Source organism: Phyllobates terribilis, unplaced genomic scaffold (genome assembly GCF_046119375.1).
Source record: "Phyllobates terribilis strain yellow unplaced genomic scaffold, ASM4611937v1 Scaffold_69__1_contigs__length_7402412, whole genome shotgun sequence".
NCBI classification, from domain to species: domain Eukaryota; kingdom Metazoa; phylum Chordata; class Amphibia; order Anura; family Dendrobatidae; genus Phyllobates; species Phyllobates terribilis.
The window spans coordinates 4,429,746-4,454,878 of NW_027362829.1; the positions used below are offsets into that span (position 1 = coordinate 4,429,746).

The 25,133-nt window shown below is 44.9% G+C and overlaps 1 protein-coding gene across 1 annotated transcript; it reads right to left on the bottom strand.

The window, feature by feature from the left end:
• Positions 1-381: 381 nt before the first annotated feature.
• Positions 382-25,133, bottom strand: LOC141194363 (uncharacterized). Its single transcript, XM_073662274.1, has 7 exons — positions 25,045-25,133; positions 6,130-6,249; positions 5,896-6,000; positions 5,689-5,812; positions 5,508-5,605; positions 5,221-5,311; positions 382-2,135 (listed from the first exon to the last, which is right to left on the bottom strand). Exons 2-7 carry the CDS (start codon positions 6,196-6,198, stop codon positions 382-384), a joined length of 2,241 nt encoding a protein of 746 aa, XP_073518375.1. The 5' UTR covers positions 6,199-6,249; positions 25,045-25,133.

The window sequence follows — 25,133 nt, forward strand, 5'->3', positions numbered from 1 at the left end:
GGGTTCTCTGGTGCTTATCAATATCAGATTTCTGGTTAAAACATTTTCCATATTCTGAACATGGAAAATTCTTCTCCCCTGTGTGAGTTCTCAGATGTTTGATAAGAGTTGATTTTGTCAGTAAAACATTTCCCACATTCTGAACATGAAAATGGCTTCTCTCCTGTGTGAGTTCTCAGATGTTTGATAAGAGTTGATTTTGTCTGTAAAACATTTCCCACATTCTGAACTATGTGTGAGTTTTGTGATGTTTGATAAGATTTGATTTTGCTGTAAAATATTTCCCACATTCTGAACATGAAAATGGCTTCTCTCCTGTGTGAGTTCTCAGATGTTTGATAAGAGTTGATTTTGTCTGTAAAACATTTCCCACATTCTGAACTATGTGTGAGTTTTGTGATGTTTGATAAGATTTGATTTTGCTGTAAAATATTTCCCACATTCTGAACATGAAAATGGCTTCTCTCCTGTGTGAGTTCTCTGATGGTTGATAAGAGTTGATTTCACTGCAAAACATTTTCCACATTCTGAACATGGAAAAGGCTTCTCCACTGTGTGAGTTGTCTGATGTTTGATAAGAGTAGATTTCTGGTTAAAACATTTTTCACATTCTGAACATGGAAAAGGCATTTCCCCTGTGTGAGTTGTCTGATGTTTGATAAGAGTAGATTTCTCTGTAAAACATTTCCCACATTCTGAACATGGAAAAGGCTTGTCCCCTGTGTGAGTTCTCTGATGTTGGAAAAGATTTGATTTCTTTGCAAAACATTTCCCACATTCTGAACATGAAAATGGCTTCTCTCCTGTGTGAGTTCTCTGATGGTTGATAAGAGTTGATTTCTCTGTAAAACATTTTCCACATTCTGAACATGGAAAAGGCTTGTCCCCTGTGTGAGTTGTCTGATGTTTGATAAGAGTAGATTTCTCTGTAAAACATTTCCCACATTCTGAACATGGAAAAGGCTTGCCCCCTGTGTGAGTTCTCTGATGTTTGATAAGATTTGATTTCACTGTAAAATATTTACCACATTCTGAACATGAAAATGGCTTCTCTCCTGTGTGAGTTCTCTGATGGTTGATAAGAGTTGATTTCTCTGTAAAACATTTTCCACATTCTGAACATGGAAAAGGCTTGTCTCCTGTATGAGTTCTCTGATGTTGGAAAAGATTTGATTTCTTTGCAAAACATTTCCCACATTCTGAACATGAAAATGGCTTCTCTCCTGTGTGAGTTCTCTGATGGTTGATAAGAGTTGATTTCTCTGTAAAACATTTTCCACATTCTGTACATGGAAAAGGCTTGTCCCCTGTATGGGTTCTCTGATGTTTGAAAAGATTTGATTTGTGGTTAAAACATTTCCCACAATCTGAACATGAAAAAGGCTTCTCCATTGTGTGAGTTCGCTGGTGCGCAACAAGACGTGATTTGTAGTTAAAACATTTCCCACAATCTGAACAGGAAAAAGGCTTCTCGCCTGTGTGGGTTCTCCAGTGGCTATCAAGATGCCCTCTCTGGTTAAAACACTTCCCACATTCTGAACATGAATAAGGCTTCTCACCTGTTTGAGTTCTCTGGTGCCTATCAAAATATGATTTATTGTTAAAACATTTCCCACATTCTGAACATGAATAAGGCTTCTCCCCTGTGTGAGTTCTCTGATGTTTGATAAGAGTTGATTTCTCTGAAAAACATTTCCTACATTCTGAACAGGAAAATGGCTTCTCCCCTGTGTGAGTTCTCTGGTGCCTAACAAGACTTGATTTCTGATTAAAACATCTCCCACACTTGGAGCAGGAAAATCTATTCTTCACTGTGTGAATTTTTTGATGTTTAAGAAAAGACTTTTTGAGAGGAAAACTATTTCTATATTCTGAACGTGAAAATGGCTTCTTTGCATTAGAAGCAGTTTGTTTTTTAATGCTTATTTTGTGACTTTGATTTTCCTTAGTAGTCGGTAATGAATCAGAAGACAGGACCTGTTTCAAAGGATCAGATGACAGATCTTTGCTGTGAAGGGATGATGGTATATCTGGAGTAATGGCATTCACTTCAATTATATCCTGTGGGATCTGAAAATTATCTGATTTGAAAATTGAAGATGTCAGCTGTCCCTCTGATCTCCTGGTACAGACATCTGCCAAGAATAAAATCAATTATTATTTTTTAATAAAAAATCCTTGAATTTTACATTTTTGAACATTTCTACTTAAACTGTCTGTAAAAAAGGCAAGTTATATAAAAAAAATTCACTTATTCACCAGGACAATGACTAATAGAAAACCTCATTGCATGAACCAGTGGAGCGTGGTGTTCAACTGTTTATTCATTCTGCCTCCCAAATATGGAGTAAAAGGAGCAGGCTCTGTCAAACCACTAAGATTAGGGTGCCTGGGACCTGTAGTACCATCCAGTCTGGCAGTATGGGTGTGTCTGCTGTCCAGCTGGAGTAATCTGCTCCCTGCTTCAGCAATTTGGAGAGCACCGCACCCTACTAAAGCTGGAAGCATATTGCCGGAAGCGGCCAGATCCAGCCTTGTTCTCCTCTGGTTCAGTCCTCTGTGCTCAGCTCCCGGCTTGTGTATTTGTTTCCTGTTGTGACCTCGACCCGTTTACTCTGCCCTCCTGGTTCTGACTCGGCTACCTGACTATTCTTCTTCCCATGTCACTCCACCGAATAGCAGGTAACACCGTGGCCAAAGCCTAGGGGTCTCTATGTAGGTTCAGATCTATGTAGAGGGTTAAAGGGTGATGAGCAAAGTAATTTGTGAAATCTATAAACAGGGTAGATAGTGACAAGCCTGTTCGTAGTAGCCATCTTTTAAGCTTCCAGATAACCAAGACCAGCTCCCCCAATACATTGTGTCTGCAAACTATTCCAGTAAAATCTGCATTCCTAATAGCTAAATGTCGCTCCTTCCCTTCTTAGCCTGCCATGTGCCCAGACAGTAGGGTACAACCGTATATAGGGGATTGTCAGATTCAAGAGAAGTTGGAAAATAATTTGTAAGGTCCATTTGTTTCCTATTATCATTTGTGAAGAATTCCAAAGTTATCACCACATAAAGTGACACACGTCAGATTTAAAAAATGAGGCCTGATTAGAAACATAATACTGGCTGCAGGAAGGGGTTAAATCAGAGGATTACTGAAGTCAAAAACTGTGACTATAGACAATAAAACATCGACTGAAATGATCAAACTCAACAGTCTTCATCAGAGAAAAATGGGTAACTAGTGGTGAAACCTCTCTGGGGTAATTAGAATATGGGGCTCGGTGGCTCTTGGCAATCTAAACTATCGTAAGGGACAATATTTTCTGTCAGATGAGTTTCAAGAAGAAATATTAGACATTTAAAGTGAACTCTTTTATAATAGTGCAGAGATGAGGCGTCTTAAATTTAGATCTCGGACATTTGGAAGAGGCAATGGAGACCTTTTTGAAAGACTACCAGGGAGTTACAGAGTCACATAAGTGAGGCAGGCCGATCCCACCACAATCACACTATCATACAGAATGAACTTGTAAAAAAAATGAAAGAATATATAAACACTAGATGGTGGCCCGATTCTAATGCATCAGGTATTCTAGAATATGTATGCGGCTGACCGGGCGCGACTAATCAGCGAAGCAGTATTTAAATGGGTTGTGCACTACTTTAAATTAACCTCACAATGTATCCCCCGGGGCCCCTAATGAATTTTGTAATTACGTCATGTTGTCAATACTGCTTGTGACAACATCGCTGACCACGCACAGCCAGGACGTAATTCCTCCGGCTGCAGCCGGCTCTTGCTTCCGCTTACATCACGACTATTTGCGGCTGCAGCCAGGGGTCTCCTGTTCCGTGTACCACAGTGAATGACGGGCTGTGGGCGGGGTTATCCCCCATCGTGTCACACCCAGCATTCACCGCGCGCTTTGTCAATGAATGCGTGTGCGGTGAATGCCGGGTGTGATGGGATGGGGGATAACCCCGCCCACAGCCCATCACTCACCGTGGAACGCGAAACAGGAGACCCCTTGGCTGCAGCCGCAAATAGTCTTGACATAAGCGGAAGCAAGAGCCAGCTGCAGCCGGGGGTCACATGCAGCCTGTGCGCGGTGACCCGAGTATAAGCCGAGACCCCGAATTTTACAACAAAAAACTGGGAAAATGTATTGACTTGAGTATAAGCCTAGGGTGGGAAATGCAGCAGCTACTGATAAATTTCCATATCCTGGTATGCCTGACGGTGGCGTACTTATTTTAAATCCGGAGCCAATTGGCCGGAGAGCGTGTTTAAATTTGCCGCCAAAATCCCTGATTGGTTGCGGCGGCACCAATCAGCAGAGCGTTGCTTAAATTTTGCGCCAATATAGCTGATTTGTCAAGGACGCGACTAATCAGCAGAGCCGTGTTTAAATTTTGCGCCAATATTGCTGATTGGTCGCAGCCGGCGACCACGACCAATCAGCGATCCGTGTTAGTGAGGACCGGGGAGCGGCGCTGCCTGTGCAGGTACTTCCACTGCAAGCCGGTCATCTCCCGGCTGCATCGCCGCTGACCTCCAAGCAGCTACCGTCGGGAGATCAGCGGCTAGGGCCGCGACCAATCACAGAAGTGGGGTTTTAAATTTCGCGCCAATATCACTGATTGGTCGCGGCGGCCAATCAGCAGAGCGGTGTTGAAATTTGGCACCAATATCGCTGATGGGTCGCGGCTGCGAACAATCAGCGAACCATGTTAGTGAGGGCTGGCGAGCAGCGCTGGCTGTGCGGGTACTTCCGCTGCGAGCAGCCAGATGACCGGCTAGCGCTGGTCATCTCCCGGCTTCATCGCTGCTGACCTCTATGCGGCTACCGTCGGGAGATCAGCGGCTAGGGCCGCTGATCTACCGACGGTAAGTGTGAAGGGAGGACCGGGGAGCGAGGCCACCAGCCGGGGTACTTCTACACTGTCATTTGGCTTTGTAGTTTACAGATCTGGGCAAGTAATGGTCAGCGCCTCCTAATCCCAGGGGGGAGGTGGATCCTCCAGGTTGTAAATTCTATAGAAAAGGTCTTTCACAATTACACAAAGTAATTTGAACATTTTCGCATGGAGGAGAATGTTGTGGTCTAGCGGCAAAATGGTGATCACACGATTGTGATATGGCCGGACTACACCACCGATAAAGCAGCCACAGACGGTGACTGAGAAGAATCTGTGACTTCTCTGCATTTAGAGGTCACTACTCACCTGCGTAGTCATATGTAGGAATCTCCTCTTTACACCGCTCATCACCCCTCACATATGCCTCTATAGTATTAATATGGGTCAGATCTTCACCCTAAAACAAATATGATAAAAGTCAAAGACAGATGGAGAAGTCACATCTATGATCAGCTCTAATCCTGCCATCTCCACCGCTCTCATTACACAAGTATAAAACATAATAATGGTGGATAAAACAAGACTGAGCACAAGACCTTTACAGCCGTCTACACATCATAGGGGAGATCTCATGACACCTTCTCTCCATCTACCTGATGATCCTGAGGAACATTGGGATCTTCTTGTTTACAGTTCTGTGGAAGAAGAGGACGGGGACATCTCTCTGGTGTTGTCCTCTTACTGGAGAGATCTGGAGGAAACACATACAGGGACTGAATTCATTCTTTACATACAGATAATTATAGGTCGTGTGTATTTAGTCCTGTCTATTACCTGGTGATGTGAGGGGCTGGTGAACCTCCATCATGATGTCCCTGTACAGATCTTTGCGTCCTTCTAAATACTCCCACTCCTTCATGGAGAAATAGATGGCGACATCCTGACACCTTATAGGAACCTGACACATACAATGATACCGTCATCTCCCCGATCCCTTCATAGCGTTACTGTATAATGTCCCAGAATTCCCAGCAATATCACCTCTCCAGTCAGCAGCTCAATCATCTTGTAGGTGAGTTCTAGGATCTTCTGGTCATTGATGTCCTCATATATCAGGGGGTGAGGTGGAGGCCTCGTGATTAATCTCTGGTTATGGAGAGACACATTAATAAATCTCACTAGAGACATTTCCAGAGTCCTCACCTCTCAAGTTCTGTCCATCTGTTATTCCCATAGATAAGAATGATGTAATGTGATGTCATCAGAATCTCTCACCTCTCCAGTAAGCCGGAAGAGGATCTCTAGGGCGAGGTGTAATATCCTCTCCGCCATCTTGTCCATCATTTTCCTGGATAAATCACGATCTTCACTGAGAGGATCCGGTATTTTAGAGATCTGAATAAGAAAAAGATAAGCTGATGGAACATCATAAAAATCCTATGTAATAATACAATTACTGGAGATAATAAGGGGAAACATATGAGGAGATTTATTATTTTCCAGTATTTAGTTTTTTCTTTACATCTAGTAATAAAACCTATATATTTTAGGCCACAGACAACAAGCAGTTTCTTCCTCGGAGTCTGCAGCTGAACACGTTTCTCATAGACTCATCTTTCATAATGCTAATTCTCGTCTCATTTTCCGACACTGGAATCGGCATTAGTAATACTGCAGGAGATATTCATTACACGTGACATGAGAAATAACTACTTCATGATGAGGCAACATCTTCTACTACGGCTCTAAAACCATATTTGGCCACAGTCCGTCACTGACTACATCTCCACCGGCCGTCTATATGAATGTTTCCCGTCTTCCCCGAACTGTAATCTTCTATCAAGTTACAGCTCATGTCTGATTCACACACAGAAGTTTGAGGATTTTATAAAAGCTGTTTTGTTTGCACAAACACCGCAGACAGAAATGATTTGATACTAAAGTCTACATGTATAGTGTATTATGGGGTTTATTTCTGGCCTTAGGCTTTCCTATATTACAAGAAAACCCCCAGAAAAAGAGCTGATATTAAAATGTTTCAAAAGAAAATTGTCAGCAACAATTCTTGTAAAAAGAAAAAACATGCAAAAAGCACAAGACACATTTTGTCATTTTTTAACAAGTTAAACATTTGTTATTTTTTCTATATGAACTCTTTTGGGCACCAGAACATAGATGTACACCGCAGGGATGGCACAGGTGCGGCTGCAATAAAATCCCTGGCAGTTTAACCACTTGCTCGTGCAAAAAGCAAACTTGGCATCTAAGAAGGTGTGACAGAGTTCAGCTCAATGCCCCTTCTCCCCCCAAGTACTCGATAGTATGGGGCTGACTTGTTCCTACAATAATTAAATGCCTAATAATGGTGGCTGGACATGCAATGTACAAAAGTCTATTAGGCCGGGCCAGAGGCAGCGTTCCAAACGTTACCTTTTAACTCCTCCATAAATATTAGACTAAAGTTGCATGGAAGCACTGATTTTGGTCGACTATATAATGTATTTGGGGGCCTCCCTACAGATGCAGTCAGTCAAACAAATCACAGGAAAGCTGGAATATTTATGTATGGGGGAGTCTGGAGAGATAGCCGTCTGCCAAATGACAGTTCAGCCAACACTTATCTCATGTGTATGGGGCCATTAGTATTACACTGACAGGCAGTGATAATAGACGGCACTACAGTAGTACAGTGCATCACCTGAGCAATCAGAGGCTTCTGTTTACAAAAAAGGTTTAAAAAAAATCTTTAAAGTGAAAATATCACAGTTTTAGCAAAAATAAATATTTGTCACTATAGGGAAAACATGCATATAATGGTAAAATGGAGAGGGAGGTCAGCTCACTGTTTATTCAATGCACCTTGTCTGAAGATCACCGCATGGAGCCGACCTGGTCAGGGATTGTGAAGACCCGGGGTCTTCCGTGGGTGTAACGTTACTCAAACAACACAGGGTGAGGGTAAAACAGCATGGCAATACTTTATTGAACCACAAAGTGGACAATAAAGACACAGAATAGTCCCAGCAAATACCCAAGATGGTACAACACAGTCTCACCCTTCATTCTCCACCCACCTGGGACAGAAAAGCTGCGACTTTGGAGACTTCCAGGGCCGACTACCTCCACCAGTGGCCCCCCACTTCTGGCGGGCCCCCACAGAGAGAAGGTAGCGGCAAGCTTAGGAAGCCAACAGTCCATTGAGGTACAAGACCAGGAGACCCGATGGTCCCCATCCTGGCCTCTCCGAGAGTTTTCATGGGGCCAGGCGACCGGTGGGTCCCTCCTAGCAACCCCAAAACAACATATCCATGAGGCCAAGTGACTTTTTCATCCTCTCCTGGACTCCCCAAAAGTATCCATGGTCTCTCTGATGGTTAAAGGAGCAGATCTGAATCTTTCCAGTCAGGGCCAATACCCTTAGACTAGAATCATGTAGAATACAAATCTGTGTCTCTTTAGATGCCATGCAATCCATCTACTTTCCTGATGGATGTCTCCCATTCTCCTTCCAAAGTCCTTCTGATGTTCCTTGATTCTCTGTCCCAAGTCTCATTCTGTCTACAGCACTACAGACATCTTTGTTTATATTAACATCTGTGTGAGGTCATCGGGCCCAGGTAAAAGAGGTACAGGTGCAGGGATCACCTATCATTGTTTGACCTAATCTATTTACATAGTTGGTATCACAGGGGCTGTTGTAACTAAACTTTCAGCTGACTTAGTACAATTTGTCATTAGCATAGTAAACATAATTGTTTCCAAACGAATAGAATTCAGCATTCAGGGTTATACAAATACTATGACCTTTTTGATCAGCAAGAGAAATACAAATACATTTGTAAGTCAACACAACACAATAGTGTATTTCTCTTGACTTAAAAAATCTAATCATCTGGCTTATTAAGATTTTACTCTGTATCGTCACAGGGAAATTTCAAGTATAGAAAGGAGGAGAGATGGATTCTCCAGCATTTTCTATATTGTTAAAACCTCACATTTATTGTAAATTCATAAAAACTGTTGTGATGGCATACCACCAAGTGCCCACATACCCAACCAATGCTTATTCATGATTTGCAACATGTGAGTCTCTGTGATACTTTTATACAGGGTCGGTCTGGGCTGGCGGGATACCGGGAATTTTCCCGGTGGGCCAAGCCCCCAGCTGCAGAGGAGAGGGGGAGAAGAGAACAAAAAAAAAATCCTGCGGTTTTAAGGGGCACGGGCCCTTTAAAAGCGCAGGCACAGTGTATGCAGGGACGCGCGCACGCAGCGTTCATTACCCGAACCACCGCGGAGCACGTCCCAGTGAAGCAGCTGAAGCTGCGTGTCTCCCTTCGCTGGCCAGCGTATGACGTCATCGTCATGCGCCTGCTGTGAAGGAGCCGCGCAACTCAGGAGAAGGAGGACACCGCACGGGAGCGCAGGAAGGTAAGAGGTGTGTGTGTGTAATGGTCTGGACCCACTGGCTGGACACACAAGGCGGGGGCCGGCTGGACACACAAGGCGGGGGCCAGCTGGACACACAAGGCGGGGGCCAGCTGGGCACACAAGGCGGGGGCCAGCTGGGCACACAAGGCGGGGGCCAGGTGGACACACAAGGCGGGGGCCAGGTGGACACACAAGGCGGGGGCCAGGTGGACACACAAGGGGGGGCCCAGCTGGACAGACACACAAGGGGGTAGCCTGGCTGGACACAAAAGGGGGATCCTGGCTGGACACACAAGGGGCAACCCTGGCTGGACACACAAGGGGGTAGGCTGGCTGGACACACAAGGGGGGAGCCGACTGGACACAAAAGGGGGGGTCCTGGATGGACACACTAGGGGGGAACCCTGGCTGGACACACAAGGGGGGGCCCAGCTGGACACACAAGGGGGGAGCCGACTGGACACACAAGGGGGGAGCCGACTGGACACACAAGGGGGGGCCCTGGCTGTACACACAAGGGGGAACCCTGGCTGGACACACAAGGGGGGCCTAGCTGGACACACAAGGGGGGACCCAGCTGGACACACAAGGGAGGGCCCAGCTGGACACACAAGAGGGGGCCCAGCTGGACAGACACACAAGGGGGTAGCCTGGCTGGACACACAAGGGGGTAGCCGACTGGACACACAAGGGGGGAACCCTGGCTGGACACACAAGGGGGGAACCCTGGCTGGACACACAAGGGGGGAACCCTGGCTGGACACACAAGGGGGGAACCCTGGCTGGACACACAAGGGGGGGCCCTGGCTGGACACACAAGGGGGGGCCCTGGCTGGACACACAAGGGGGGGCAAGCTGGACACACAAGGGGGGAGCCCTGGCTGGATACGCAAGGGGGTCCCTAGATGGACACGCAAGGGGGGCCGGTTGGACACACAAAGGGGGGGGCCCTGGCTGGACACACAAGGGGGGGGAGCCCTGGCTGGACACACAAGGAGGGAGAGCCCTGGCTGGACACACCACACAAGGGGGAGCCCTGGATGGACACACAAGGGGGGGGCCCTGGCTGGATACACAAGGGGGAACCCTGGCTGGATACACAAGGGGGAACCCTGGCTGGACCCAGGCAAAGGGGGGTAGGCAGGATGGGTATATGGGGGGGCAGGCTGGACACACCACACAAGGGGGAGCCCTGGATGGACACACAAGGGGGGGCCCTGGCTGGATACACAAGGGGGAACCCTGGCTGGACCCAGGCAAAGGGGGGTAGGCAGGATGGGTATATGGGGGGGCAGGCTGGACACATGGAGGCCAGGATGGATATATGGGGGGCAGGATGGATATATGGGGGGCAGGATGGATATATGGGGGGGGTAGGCTGGACATTTGGAGGCCAGGATGGATATATGGGGGGGCAGGCTGGACTCATGGAGGCCAGGATGGATATATGGGGGGGGAAAGGAAGGATGGACTCATGGAGGCCAGGATGGATATATGGGGGGCAGGCTGAACACATGGAGGCCAGGATGGATATATGGGGGGGGGACAGGCTGGACACATGGGGCGCTAGGATGGATATGTGGGGGGGCGGGCTCGATACACATGGGCTAGCATAAATATATGGAGGGGCACGCTGGATATATAGGGGGTGTCAGGATGGATATATGCAGGGGGTAAGGGCAGTATGGATATATGAGGGGGGAGGCTGGACACATGGAGGCCAGGATGGATATGTAGAGGGCAGGCTGAACACATGGAGGATATATGGGGGGGGATATATGGGGGCGCAGGCTGGAAACATGGAGGCAAGGATGGATATGTGGGGGGGGCAGACTGGCCACATGGGGGGGCTAGGATGGGTATATGGGAGGGGGCAGGCTCGATACACGTGTGCTAGGATAAATATATGGAGGGGTCACACTAAACAAATGGGGGCCAGAAGGGACATATGGGGGTGCCTGGCTAGACAAGGGACTTAATTACTGTTTGGGGGCCAGATTGAGGAACATACTTTATTAGTTTATGGTGACCAGTGGGGAACATTATTACTTTAGATTCCAATTATTATTATTACATTATTACTTCTGTAATATAATTTACTTTTTAGGAAATGGTTTTCCATGGGATGGGACAAAAGAGGGGTCCTGTTACTGTGCAGGACGGCACTATGTTGCTTTTTTTCTTCAACTGGTGTAGTGTAGAAGTCGGGGGGGGGGGGGGGGAGTGGGAATATTCTCTAGAAGAGATCAGTTATTGATAACTGTGTGTTATTTTCTGCAGAGACGATTCCTGGCTGGAAGAAGTGATGGCTGTCTGTGCCAGATGAAGAAGAAAAGCGAAGATGAAGGACTTCACCTAGAGACATCACTGGTGAGTCAGTGTATTGCATGTACACTTACACTGCACACGTGGTCAAAATTGTTGGTACCCCTCGTTTAATGAAAGAAAAACCCACAATGGTCACAGAAATAACTTGAATCTGATAAATTACAATTTTTTGAAAATGAACAAATGAAAGTCAGACATTGCTTTTCTGCTTCCACAGAAATTAAAAAAAAATTAAACTCATGAAATCGGCCTGGACAGAAATGATGGTTCTTCTTAACTTAATATTTTGTTGAACAACCTTTTGAGGCAATCACTGCAATCAAACCATTCCTGTAACTGTCAATGAGAATTCTACACCTCTCGACAGCTATTTTGGCCCACTCCTCATGAGCAAACTGCTCCAGTTGTCTTGTGTGTGAAGGTTGCCTTCTCCAGACGGCATGTTTCAGCTCTTTCCAAAGATGCTCAATAGGATTTAGGTCAGGGCTCATAGAAGCCACTTCAGAATAGTCTAATGTTTTCCTCTTAGCCATTCTTGGGTGTTTTTAGCTGTGTGTTTTGGGTCATTATCCTGTTGCAAGACCCATGACCTGCGACTGAGACCAAGCTTTCTGACACTGGGCAGCACATTTCTCTCTAGAATCCCTTAAAAGTCTTGAGATTTCATTGTACCCTGCAGATTCAAGACACCCTGTACAGATGCAGCAAAGCAGCCCCAGAACATAACAGCCTCCCCCATGTTTCACAGTAGGGACAGTGTTCTTTTCTTGATATGCTTCATTTTTCCGTCTGTGAACATAGAGCTGATGTGCCTTGCCAAAAACTTCCATTTTTGTCTCATCTGTCCATAGTACATTCTCCCAGAAGCTTTGTGGCTTGTCAACATGTAGTTTGGCAAATTCCAGTCTGGCTTTTTTATTATTTTTTTTTTCAACAATGGAGTTCTCCTTGGTAGTCTTCCATGAAGTTCACTTTGGATCAAACAACGGTGGATAGTACGATCTGACACTGATGTTCCTTGAGCTTGAAGTTCACCTTTAATCTCTTTAGAAGTTTTCCTGGACTCTTTTGTTACCATTCATATTATCCGTCTCTTTGATTTGTCATCAATTTTCCTCCTGCTTCCACGTCCAGGGAGGTTGGCTACAGTCCCGTGGATCTTAAATTTCTGAATAATATGTGCACCTGTAGTCACAGGAACATCAAGCTGCTTGGAGATGGTCTTATAACCTTTACCTTTTAACATGCTTTTCTATAATTTTCTTTCTAATCTCCTGAAACAACTCTTTCCTTTGCTTCCTCTGGTCCATGTTGAGCGTGGTACACACCATGTCACCAAACAACACAGTGAGTATCTGTAGCCCTATATACAGGCCCACTGACTGATTACAAGATTGTAGACACATGTGATGCTAATTAGTGGACACAACTTGATTTAACAGGTCCCTTTTGTTACATTATTTTCAAGGGTACCATCATTTCTGTCCAGGCCTATTTCATGAGATTAATTTTTTTTTTAAATTCAGTGGAAGCAGAAAAGCAATGTCTGACTTTCATTTGTTCATTTTCATAGATTTTTAATTTATTATTACTTTTGTCAGATTCAAGTTATTTCTGTGACCATTGTGGGTTTTTCTTTCATTAAACGAGGGGTACCAACAATTCTGACCACGTGTGTATATAGTATATACAGAACTCCTGTGTATGTCACTGGTGATCACTGTATTACGTAAACACTATATACAGAGCTTCTGTGTATAATGTCACTGGTGACCACTGTATTACCTGTACACTATATATAGAGCTCCAGTGTATAATGTCACTGGTGATCACTGTATTACCTGTACACTATACACTATATACAGAGCTCCTGTGTATAACATCACTGGTGACCACTGTATTACCTGTACACCATATACAGAGCTCCTGTGTATAATGTCACTGGTGACCACTGTATTACCTGTGCACTATATACAGAGCTCCTGTGTATAATGTCACTGGTGATCACTGTATTACCTGTACACTATACACTATGTACAGAGCTCCTGTGTATAATGTCACTGGTGACCACTGTATTACCTGTACACTATATACAGAGCTCCTGTGTATAATGTCACTGGTGACCACTGTATTACCTGTACACTATATACAGAGCTCCTATGTATAATGTCACTGGTGATCACTGTATTACCTGTACACTATACACTATGTACAAAGCTCCTGTGTATAATGTCACTGGTGACCACTGTGATACCTGTACACTATACACAGAGCTCCAGTGTATAATGTCACTGGTGATCACTGTATTACCTGTACACTGACACTATATACAGAGCTCCTGTGTATAATGTCACTGGTGAACCCTGTATTACCTGTACACTGACACTATATACTGAGCTCCAGTGTATAATGTCACTGGTGATCACTGTATTACCTGTACACTATATACAGAGCTCCTGTGTATAATGTCGCTGGTGGTAATAACAGTGTTGTTAGTATTGTGGTTTGCATTCATGATCAGTATTGTAGTATTTGGTCACTTTGGGGTGGTAATATGTGGTCTGGTCATGGTGTGGCCGTATTTGTTCCTTGCATGTGGTATTATTCGGTCACTATGTGGTGGTAATATGTGATCTAGTCATGGTGTGGCGATATTTGTCCCTTTTGTATGTGGTATTATTGGTGTTGATATAGTGGACTGTGTTGTGTATGGCGGTCATTTTGTTCTTGCTGATATTAACTAGGAAAAGATTTTTTTCCATTAGGCCACAGCCCCACCATTAGTATTTGGTTAGTATTTTTTCTCAGGAGTCGCTGCCAAAACCAGGAGTGGGTGATAAATGCAGAATTGGTGACTTGTTTCTATTCTACCTTTTCTCTGATTGTTCCTCACCTGGTTTTGGCTCCCATTCCTGAGAAAAAATACTGACCGAATACTGACCAAATACTGATAGTGGGGCCGTGACCTTAGAGATTAAATACTTGGACCAGAGCAGCAGATATGCACTTACAGGGGTTCTCTGGTGAAAACAAGTAATCACCTCTCCACAGGATCAGTGATGATATTGATTGGTGGGGGTCTGACTGCTGGCACACAATCGGCAGAATGTGAAGCTTTTCTCCCCATTAGACTGGAGCGGCATGTGAGATGCGACCACTGATCCATTCATTCCCTCAGTGACTGTGAGTGCTGCTCTTTTTTTGGAAGCCCCAAAGAGAATGAATGGAGCTGCGGTCAGACGTCCCACCTGCCGCAGCATTTTAAAATGGGGATAAGTGTCCTGTCAGGGATAAAGCTTCCCCATTCTTCCGATAGGTGCGTTTTCCAATGTTTGGACCCAAACGATCAATAAGTGATCACCGATCCTGTGGATCCCATGGATCAGTGATAACTTGTTTTAACCAAAGAACCCCTTTAATGCAAACTACCGTAATTATACATCCCAGTTAGTGTCGCACAGTAGATGTGCAGGAGCCGCCAGTCAATGCTCCACTATTACAGGGATAGCGGATAACAGATATTTGCATATGGCTGTAGGTGGTCAGTTCTCCCTGTGGGCCCCAGACACCCCAGTCCGACCCTGCTTTTATATCCTTCCATTTGGAACACCTGGGTGAGTGTAGATTGTAGACACAGTGGAGCCGTCACCACAGGGGGTCTTACAAGTAGTCTCAGATGAAGGCTTCTAGAATATTCTTCATTGCTTTAGCAAACAGTAAATGCTTAAGGAAAGGGGGTCATCATTTCTGAGCTGGGAGGGGGCTGACCCCAGAGAAGGAGGAGAGACATGTTTTAGTTTTGGGAGTTGGTGGAAGGATGTCAGAGGGTTAGGATTTGTGGCTGTGGACCTGGAGCTGATGGATGGATGGCTTACGGAGTGTTGAAGATCTGTTATCAACTAAAGTGGATAAACGTGCTTCAGTTGTGGATATGTCATTTGGATTTAACCTCTATTGAAGGACTGCTGCTACTGGATATCTGTGCTTTCATCTGTTGTCTGGAGGATCATGGACTGTGGCTACAGACTATACTGGCTGGAGATACGAAATCTGTGGGCCAACCAAAAGTTGGGAGAAAGTGGGCATCACCTGATACAAAGCCAGGGGAACTACTGATCCCAGGTTGAGAACTTAAGGACTGAGAGAACTGTATTTTGGGCCATTTACCTGGAATAGCTGCATTACCATGGCTGTGATTAATAAAATATTGTTGCATCGTTAACCTGCCTAGGTGATTACTTACAACCCACAACCTCAGGTCTCTACAATACACAAATACAACTCATGCATGAGACATTCAATAAAATCACTGGAAATCAAAGACAAATACAATTAATTGCACTGTAATATTAATCCTGTCTGATGTTCATTCCCTGTGGGGCTCTAGTGTGTAATTTAAATATCCAATATGACTTTCTATTTAAGATTTTTCTTTTCATATCTCCACCTCTTAATGGTTTATAAGACTTTTCTATTCCTAAAACCTAAGGAATATGATGTCCCCTTTATGTTTTTGTGAAAAGCATCTTGAAACCACAGACAGGTTTAATGCTGTGGGATTGATTGCGTCAGATAAATGTCTTCTAATACATGTTTATAGCGGATCTGACGTCCATCCCACATATTGTAGTTAACTCTCTATACATTCTATTAAATAGATGACCCCTATAGTGTTACAAATGATGAAATTGTGTATTGCAAATTGTTGTCCCGTTAGTTTTTTGTTCAAATGTGCCGGTTTTATTAACATAGTTGCATGCTTTACAGGGTGTATGTCCACATTTAAAAAAAACCTTAGGCTGTGTGCCCACTATGCGTTTTTCAAGCGTTTTTGATGAGGATTTTCCGCAGCGTAAACGCTTGCAAAACTCTTGGTAATCCGTGCCCCATGATCCCCACTGAAAATCTGCATGTTCTGTTCCCATGCTGCGGAATTTTGAGGAAAATCCTTGAGGAAAAATCCGCAGCATGTCCATTATTTGTGCGTTTCTGCTTGCGGATTTGAGGTCCCAATGCACTTGAAAAACGCAAGTCAAATCTGCATGTAAAAATGCTGCAAAAACGTGTGTAAAATCCGCAAGCGTTTTTGACTGCCAAGACCATGCAGAAAAGCTGCAGAAATTTTCTGCTTCATTTCTGCATCATGGGCACATACCCTTTGGCTATGTGCCCACGATGCAGAAATGTTCCGGATTTTTCCGGAGCGTTTCTGCATCTCCCTGGCAGAAAAAACGCATGCGGATTGTACATGCGTTTTTCCTGCCAGGGACAAGCGGATGTGAAGCGGTCTAAACATGCATTTCCGCATGCGCGTTGACAAGCACTTTGGAAAGTGCTTGACAACTTGGTCACACTATATAAATCCATGCAACCGGCATGGTTTGATATAGTGTGACCGTAAAAGAATGGTAAAAAATAAATATTATACTTACCTTCTGATGGCCCCCGGTGTCCTTATTCAATCCGTCTTGGCTTGCCGGCAGCTCGCGGTGGACTAAAAGGACCTGCCATAACGTCATTTAGTCATGTGATGGGTCACGCGGCCGCCGACGTCAGCGGTCGCGTGACCCGTCACATGACTAAATGACGTCATGGCAGGTCCTTTTTAGACCATCGCGAGCTGCCGGCAAGCCAGGTCGGATTGCTATGGAGACCGGGGGCCATCAGAAGTTAAGTATAATGTATATTTTTTATTTATTCTTTTTTTTACAGGTACTATGGTAGTCGTGTCCGGAGGAGAGTCTCCTCTTCTCCAAACCCGGGTACCATCCGCACATTGAACCGCATGGTATCCGCATCTGCAGATGCAGTGATGCGGATGTCATGCGGTCCAATGCACAGCACATGCGGATTATCTTTGGGGAACATGGCAGATCTTCTACCAAGCGTTTTTTAAGCGATTCTGCAGCGGAATTGCTTAAAAAACGCATAGTGGGCACACAGCCTTATAGGATAAACAAGTCACATTGCGTTTGATATTTGTTTCTTGAAAAAAAACTCGGTGAAAGTTTTCCGCCAAGTGTAGAAGACTTTTGGGATACTAAACTCAAACAAAATATGCAAAAGAATTTACAAAGTCTGGAGGATGCTATCTCAGACATCAAAAAAACTAAGTTTGAAATAGATATCAAAGACTATGAGTCAAATTCAATTTACACATGGAAATGAAACAGACCAAGAGCTGTTTTGAAATACAGATCACACAATAAATTCAAAGGAAATAGAGGAGAGCGGAGGTCAGCTTCACAAATCCTAATGTGTCCATGGGTTCCTCTAATTATAATTCTCTGAGGACTTATCTGATGCATCAGTGGGATCAACTAAAGACAGATGGAACAAAAATAAATTCTCAAGTACTCCCCACAATCCAGCACAAAACAACGGACGGGCAGAAAGATCAAACGTGCCCGGACATGTGCGTTCCATGCCGGAGTGCATCACGGTCTCCTATATGCGAATGCGCATGTCCGGAAGCATGCATTCCACGCCGGAGCGCATAATGGTTTTCGATGGCATATCACAAACATGGAAAAATCCTATCCTATCTCTGAGATGATCATCATGGGAGACTAAAAACAAGTATTGCACATCCTCCCATCATGCAATAGGCATGTAGATCTACTTTATCACTACAAAAAATATGGGATGATGGCCCACAGTATACTCCTAAATGGTCATATTTGACCTCTATTGCACAATTAGAGATACACAAGGATCACCACACTTGTTAATTATGAAATAGTATAAGTGGAATATAATTGATAAGTAATAAATCTGATATAGAAGCTCAGACAGAATATGTAAACCCCATTCACAGGGAACTGAGTAGCAATGGGTATAGTATACAATCTAAAAATATAATCCAGAATGGGACTGTATTCACACTAAACAGGTATAGGAAATTTGCTCATTGAGTCCCTTAGGGGCTTGTGAATCCAGCCTTAAAATCCACTTACTTTCCTTTTTGAGGATACATCTATTGTGATCACCTCCTCTCACATTGGGTTTAACCATCTCAATGATACAAAAGGAGATGTCTCAGGTTTCACCACAATATACACTGTTCTTGTATCTCACTAATGGGATCTACCGACCATGGCGTATATCGCCCAAATGTTCCCCTACTCTCCTCCTAGACTCCCTCTTGATCTTGTCTACATATTCTAGGGGGCGGGTGCATGTGGCCATATATACACTAGTCCTGAGGTTTTACAGTTGGAATAATCCCACTGGAAACATTTTTTAACCATGGAGCTACTTGAGGAAGATTTACATGGTCTCATCCAATTACATGTACAACATTCTCCAGATCTAAAGAAACCACAGATTCTTCTATCTAGCCAAGTCCTCTTGGTTGCAGGTGCAGTAGAAACTATGCACTAAATGGTCCCCAATTGACCGACCCTTTCTGAAAGTTATTGTGGGAGTAGAACCCACAGCACCCCTCAAGTCCGAGTCGACCACAAGTATATCCTAGTGTTTTCTGAGGATATGAAAGATAGTCACTCTGATTGTCGTAAGTTTTTCTTATTCGTGTTGTCTTATCTTCTTCTTGGTCTCTTGGATTGGTATGGAGGAGTGTCTCTCTCTCTCCCATTTTTCTGCAAACGATGATGCGGAATCCAAAATGTACCACGAGTACCCTTCATCCCTTAATCTGGTGTTCAGGTCTATTGCCTGTATATTAAAATCTGTGACATTTGAGCAGTACCTTCTCAACCGTAAAAATTGGCCTTTGGGTTTTCCTCTTTTTATGGGGATGGGGGTGGTGGTTATCCCACTTCAATAGTTTATTAGTGCTTGAAGGTTTATGGTAGATGAGTGTCCCTAGGGTCCCATTACAATCTTTCTTGATCAGTACATACAGGAAATGCAAGTGGTAATAATTGGTGCTGGTCTGCTCCTTTAAATAAAATGTACTTTTCAGGTTATATCCTCAGTACCCTCACTTATCTTCCCTTCTTTTGAGGCCCACACAGTCAGACTCTACTGGCCCTTCTCCTAGGGAGTGGCGGTTGTGTATCGCCCTCCGGGCCCCTCCCGTCAGTTTGTAGATCACTTTGACACTTGGCTTCCAAACTTTCTATCCTATGACATCCCCATCCTCATCATGGGAGACTTTAACATCCCAATTGGCGATTCCCTCTCCCCATCAGCCGCTCATCTTTTATCGCTAACTTCCTCCTTCGGCCTTTCACAGCTTACTAATTCTCCTGCACATGAAGATGGAAATACTCTTTGACCTGATCTTCACCTGGCTCTGTTCAATACATAACATTACTAACTCTCCTCTTCCCCTCTCTGATCACAACCCTCTTTCATTCTCTGTCAAGAACTGTCACCCTGCTAAAGACACCCCCACTTTCCACACTTATAGAAATATACATGCCATTAACACCCAGAAATTTATGAAAATGTTGCAATCATCTTTGGCCTCAATCTCCTCCTTCTTATGCCCTGACTCTGCACTGAAGCATTATAACGAAACATTGCAATGCGCCCTGGATGAAGGCGCACCTTCTACACAGAGAACAACTCGGCATAGATGGCGACAACCCTGGAACACGCTGCAAACACGTTTTATCCAGCGGTGCTCCAGGTGGGCCGAACGGCTGTGGACAAAATCTAATCTGGCCGAAGATTTCCTCCATTATTAATTTACGCTTAAAACCTATAACTCTGCTCTTCACTTCTCCAAACAAACCTACTTTAACAACCTCATCATCTCATGTTCCAATAATCCTAAACACCTGTTTGACACTTTTCACTCTCTTCTTAATCAAACAGCACAGGCCCCAACCACCGACCTCAGCACTGACGATCTGGCCAATTATTTCAAAGAAAAAATTGACCATATCCGACAGGAAATTTTCTCTCTATCCCCAAATGTTATGCATGCTCCTCCCTCCCACACTGCATCTTGCTCATTTTCTGACTTCAAGCCAGTCACGGAAGAAGTGACAAGGCTCCTACCTTCCTCTCGCCCTACCACCTGCACCAGTGACCCTATTACCTCACATCTCCTTAAGTCCCTTTCTCCAGCTGTCACCACTCAACTAACTAAAATATTCAAGTTCTACCTCTCATCTTGTATTTTTCTCTTCTTTTTTAAACACGCAAGCATACATCCATTACGTAAAAAACCATCCCTCGACCAGAACTGTGCCACTAACTACAGACCTGTTTCCAATCTTCCCTTTATCTCTAAACTCCTGGAAGGACTGGTCCACTCCTGTCTAAAATGCCATCTCTCAGATAACTCCCTTCTTGACCCTTTACAATCCGGTTTCCGCTCTTTACATTCTACTGAAACTGCACTCACTAAAGTCTCTAATGATCTACTAACAGCCTAATCTAATGGTCACTACTCCCTGCTGATTCTCCTGGATCTCTCTGCAGCATTCGACACTGTGGATCAACCTCTCTGACCGCTCCTTCACTGTGTCTTTTGCTGGCTCCCCTTCTTCTCCCCTTCCCCTTATTGTCGGGGTTCCTCAAGGATCAGTCCTAGACGCCCTTCTTTTCTCCTTATATACCACTCCTATTGGACAAACAATCAGCAGATTCGGTTTTTAGTACCATCTCTATGCTGATGACACCCAATTATACACCTCTTCTCTGGACATCACTCCTGCATTATTACAAAATACCAGTGATTGTCTTTCCGCTGTCTCTAACACTATGTCCTCCCTCTATCTAAAATTGAATCTGTCAAAAACTGAACTACTCGTATTTCCTCCCTCCATTAACCTACCTGTGCCCGATATTGCCATCTCCGTTTGTGGCTCCACCATTACTCCCCAGCAACAAGCCCACTGTCTTGGGGTCATACTCAATTCAGATCTTTCCTTCACTCCTCACATCAAATCACTCGCTCGCTCGTGTCATCTACACCTCAAAAACATCTCTAGAATCAGAAATTTTCTTACCTTTGACTCGGTAAAAACTCTTACTGTAGCTTTTATTCATTCTAGTCTGGAGTATTGCAACTCTTTACTTATCGGTCTCCCTCTTTCTACACTTTCCCCTCTCCAAACCATCCTGAACGCAGCAGTCAGGGTCATATTCCTCACCAACCAACACAACGATGCCTCTTCCCTGTGCCAGTCATTGCACTGATTGCCCATCCAATACAGAGTTCAATATAAACTTATTGCTCTTACCCACAAAGCTCTCCACGATTCAGCACCACTCTACAACTCCTCCCTCATCTCAGTCTACCACCCTACCCGTGCCCTCCGTTCTGCTAATGACTTAAAACTAAAATCCTCCATAATCCGAACCTCTCCCTCCCGTCTCTCACATGCTGCACCAATTCTTTGGAATGCACTACCCAGGACAATTTGATTACTTCCCAATACCCACAGTTTTAAGCATGCCCTAAAAACCCATTTCTTTAGACTGGCTATCACCTCAACACACTTATCTAACTGTCCCAGTTTGGCCCATATTAAAATTTTCTTCAAAATCCTGCTCATACCATCCATGCACTGATTAGCCTCTGTCTTTACTGTACACATACTGGCTGGCGACCAGTTCATGTAGTGTTATGTACTTACCCTATTTAGTATATTAAGGCTGTATTATACAATATATGTACATTTTACCTTTTGTGTCTCCCCTATTTCCTTATAGACTGTAAGCTTGTGAGCAGGGCCCTCACTCCTTTTAATATCTGAGTTATGCTTATTCTGGAAAGTCTGTATTGTCTGTATAAGTCCCCCCTAAAATTGTAAAGTGCTGTGGAATATGTTGGCGCTATAAAAATAAAAATTATTATTAGAATTAAATTCAGATGTAAATCTCAGGCCCACTCTATTGATGTTCAGTTCCCCAACAAATTAAAAAGATTGTTCACTCGTCTCTGTCCAGGTAATAAAAATGTAGTCAATATATTTGTACCATAACCCAATATATGGATGCCATCACTTATGATCATCCCTGAATATTGTGGATTCCTCCCACCAGTCCAGGGATAGGTTAGCATATAAGGGGGCACAGGGGCTCCCCATCGCAGTACCCCTGAGCTCGGGTAAGTACTTCCTGTCAAAAAGAAAGAAGTTATGAGTAAGAGTGAATTTTAGAAGATCCTCCATGAAGTCATTATGTCTGCTACACTCTACTGATCTCGATTTCTATAAACATCTTACTCCTCTGATACCATCCTCATGCGGTATATTACTGTACAAAGCCTCGATATCTAGTAATGCCTGCTCCCCTACATGAATGTACATATGATCGAGGGTCTATATGTAGGGGAGCAGGCAGAGGGAAAACCAATCCCAGAGGGATTATTCCAACTGTAAAACCTCAGGTGGTACTGGGGGAACATTATACTGTGGGGGGAGGGGGCATCATACACACTGCATAAGGGGCATAATGGGGGCATTACACTGTGTGGGGGCATCATACATCCTGCATAAGGAGCATAATGGGGGCATTACACTGTGTGGGGGCATCATACATACTGCATAATGGGGGCATTACACTGTGTGGGGGCATCATACATACTGCATAAGGGGCATTACACTGTGTGGGGGCATCATACATCCTGCATAAGGGGCATAATGGGGCATTACACTGTGTGGGGGCATCATACATACTGCATATGGGGCATAATGGGGGCATTACAGTGTGTGGGGGCATCATACATCCAGCATATGAGGCATAATTGAGGCATTACACTGTGTGGGGGCATCATACTTCCTGCATAAGGGGCATAATGGGGGCATTACACTGTGTGGGGGCATCATACATACTGCTTAAGGGGCATAATGGGGGCATTACACTGTGTGGGGGGCATCATACATCCTGCATAAGGGGCATAATGGGGGCATTACACTGTGTGGGGGGCATCATACATCCTGCATAAGGGGCATAATGGGGGCATTACACTGTGTGGGGGCATCATACATCCTGCATAAGGGGCATAATGGGGGCATTACACTGTGTGGGGGCATCATACATCCTGCATAAGGGGCATAAAGGGGGCATTACAGTGTGTGGGGAGTCATACATCCTGCATAAGGGGCATAATGGGGGCATTACAGTGTGTGGGGCATCATACATCCCACATAAGGGCATAATGAGGGCATCATACATACTGCATAAGGGACATAATGGGGGCATTACACTGTGTGGGGGCATCATACATACTGCATAAGGGGCATAATGGGGGCATTACACTGTGGGGGGGATCATAAATCCGGCATAATGGGGGCATTACACTGTGTGGGTGGCATCATACATCCTGCATAAGGGGCATAATGGGGGGCATTACACTGTGTGGGGACATCATACATACTGCATAAGGGGCATAATGGGGGCATTACACTGTGTGGGGGGCATCATACATCCTGCATAAGGGGCATAATGGGGGCATTACACTGTGTGGGGGGCATCATACATCCTGCATAAGGGGCATAATGGGGGGCATTACACTGCGTGGGGGCATCATACATACTGCATAAGGGGCATAATGGGGGCATTACACTGTGTGGGGGGCATCATACATCCTGCATAAGGGGCATAATGGGGGGCATTACACTGTGTGGGGGCATCATACATACTGCATAAGGGGCATAATGGGGGCATTACACTGTGGGGGGGATCATAAATCCAGCATAAGGGGCATAATGGGGGCATTACACTGTGTGGGTGGCATCATACATCCTGCATAAGGGGCATAATGGGGGGCATTACACTGTGTGGGGACATCATACATACTGCATAAGGGGCATAATGGGGGCATTACACTGTGTGTGGGCATCATACATACTGCATAAGGGGCATTACACTGTGTGGGGGGCATCATACATCCTGCATAAGGGGCATAATGGGGGGCATTACACTGCGTGGGGGCATCATACATACTGCATAAGGGGCATAATGGGGGCATTACACTGTGTGGGGGGCATCATACATCCTGCATAAGGGGCATAATGGGGGGCATTACACTGTGTGGGGGCATCATACATACTGCATAAGGGGCATAATGGGGGCATTACACTGTGTGGGGGCATCATACATCCTGCATAAGGGGCATAATGGAGGCATTACACTGTGTGGGGGCATCATACATCCTGCATAAGGGGCATAATGGGGGCATTACACTGTGTGGGGGCATCATACATTCTGCATAAGGGGCATAATGGGGGCATTACAGTGTGTGGGGGGCATCATACATACTACATAAGGAGCATAATGGGGACATTACACTGTGTGGGGGGCATCATACATACTGCATAATGGGGGCATTACACTGTGGGGCCAGTAAAGGGGTCCTGTACTATGAGAACAATATGTTTCCTCCCTTCCTGTCTCCACAGTTGGGTCGTATGTATCTATTACAGGAAACACAAGACCCCAAAAGAGTCTCGGTGCTGAAGGGATTAATGCCCCCTGCGCCCAGTAATGGGGGTCTCCACATACCTCCACCTGCAGAGCCGCCACCACATATATGGCTGCTCTGTGCGCACAGGAGCTGTGATGAGGTCACAGGAGGGGAGGAGTCAGGGGTC

Bases quoted from the DNA above. Each gene is read 5' to 3' on its own strand.
- LOC141194363 (XM_073662274.1), bottom strand. From the start codon at position 6,198: ATGATGGACAAGATGGCGGAGAGGATATTACACCTCGCCCTAGAGATC. The intron at 6,001-6,129 runs GTGAGAGATTCT...CTCCATAACCAG, and splicing joins TCTTCCGGCTTACTGGAGAG to AGATTAATCACGAGGCCTCC. The intron at 5,606-5,688 runs GTAATAGACAGG...TGTTTCCTCCAG, and splicing joins CCAGCCCCTCACATCACCAG to ATCTCTCCAGTAAGAGGACA.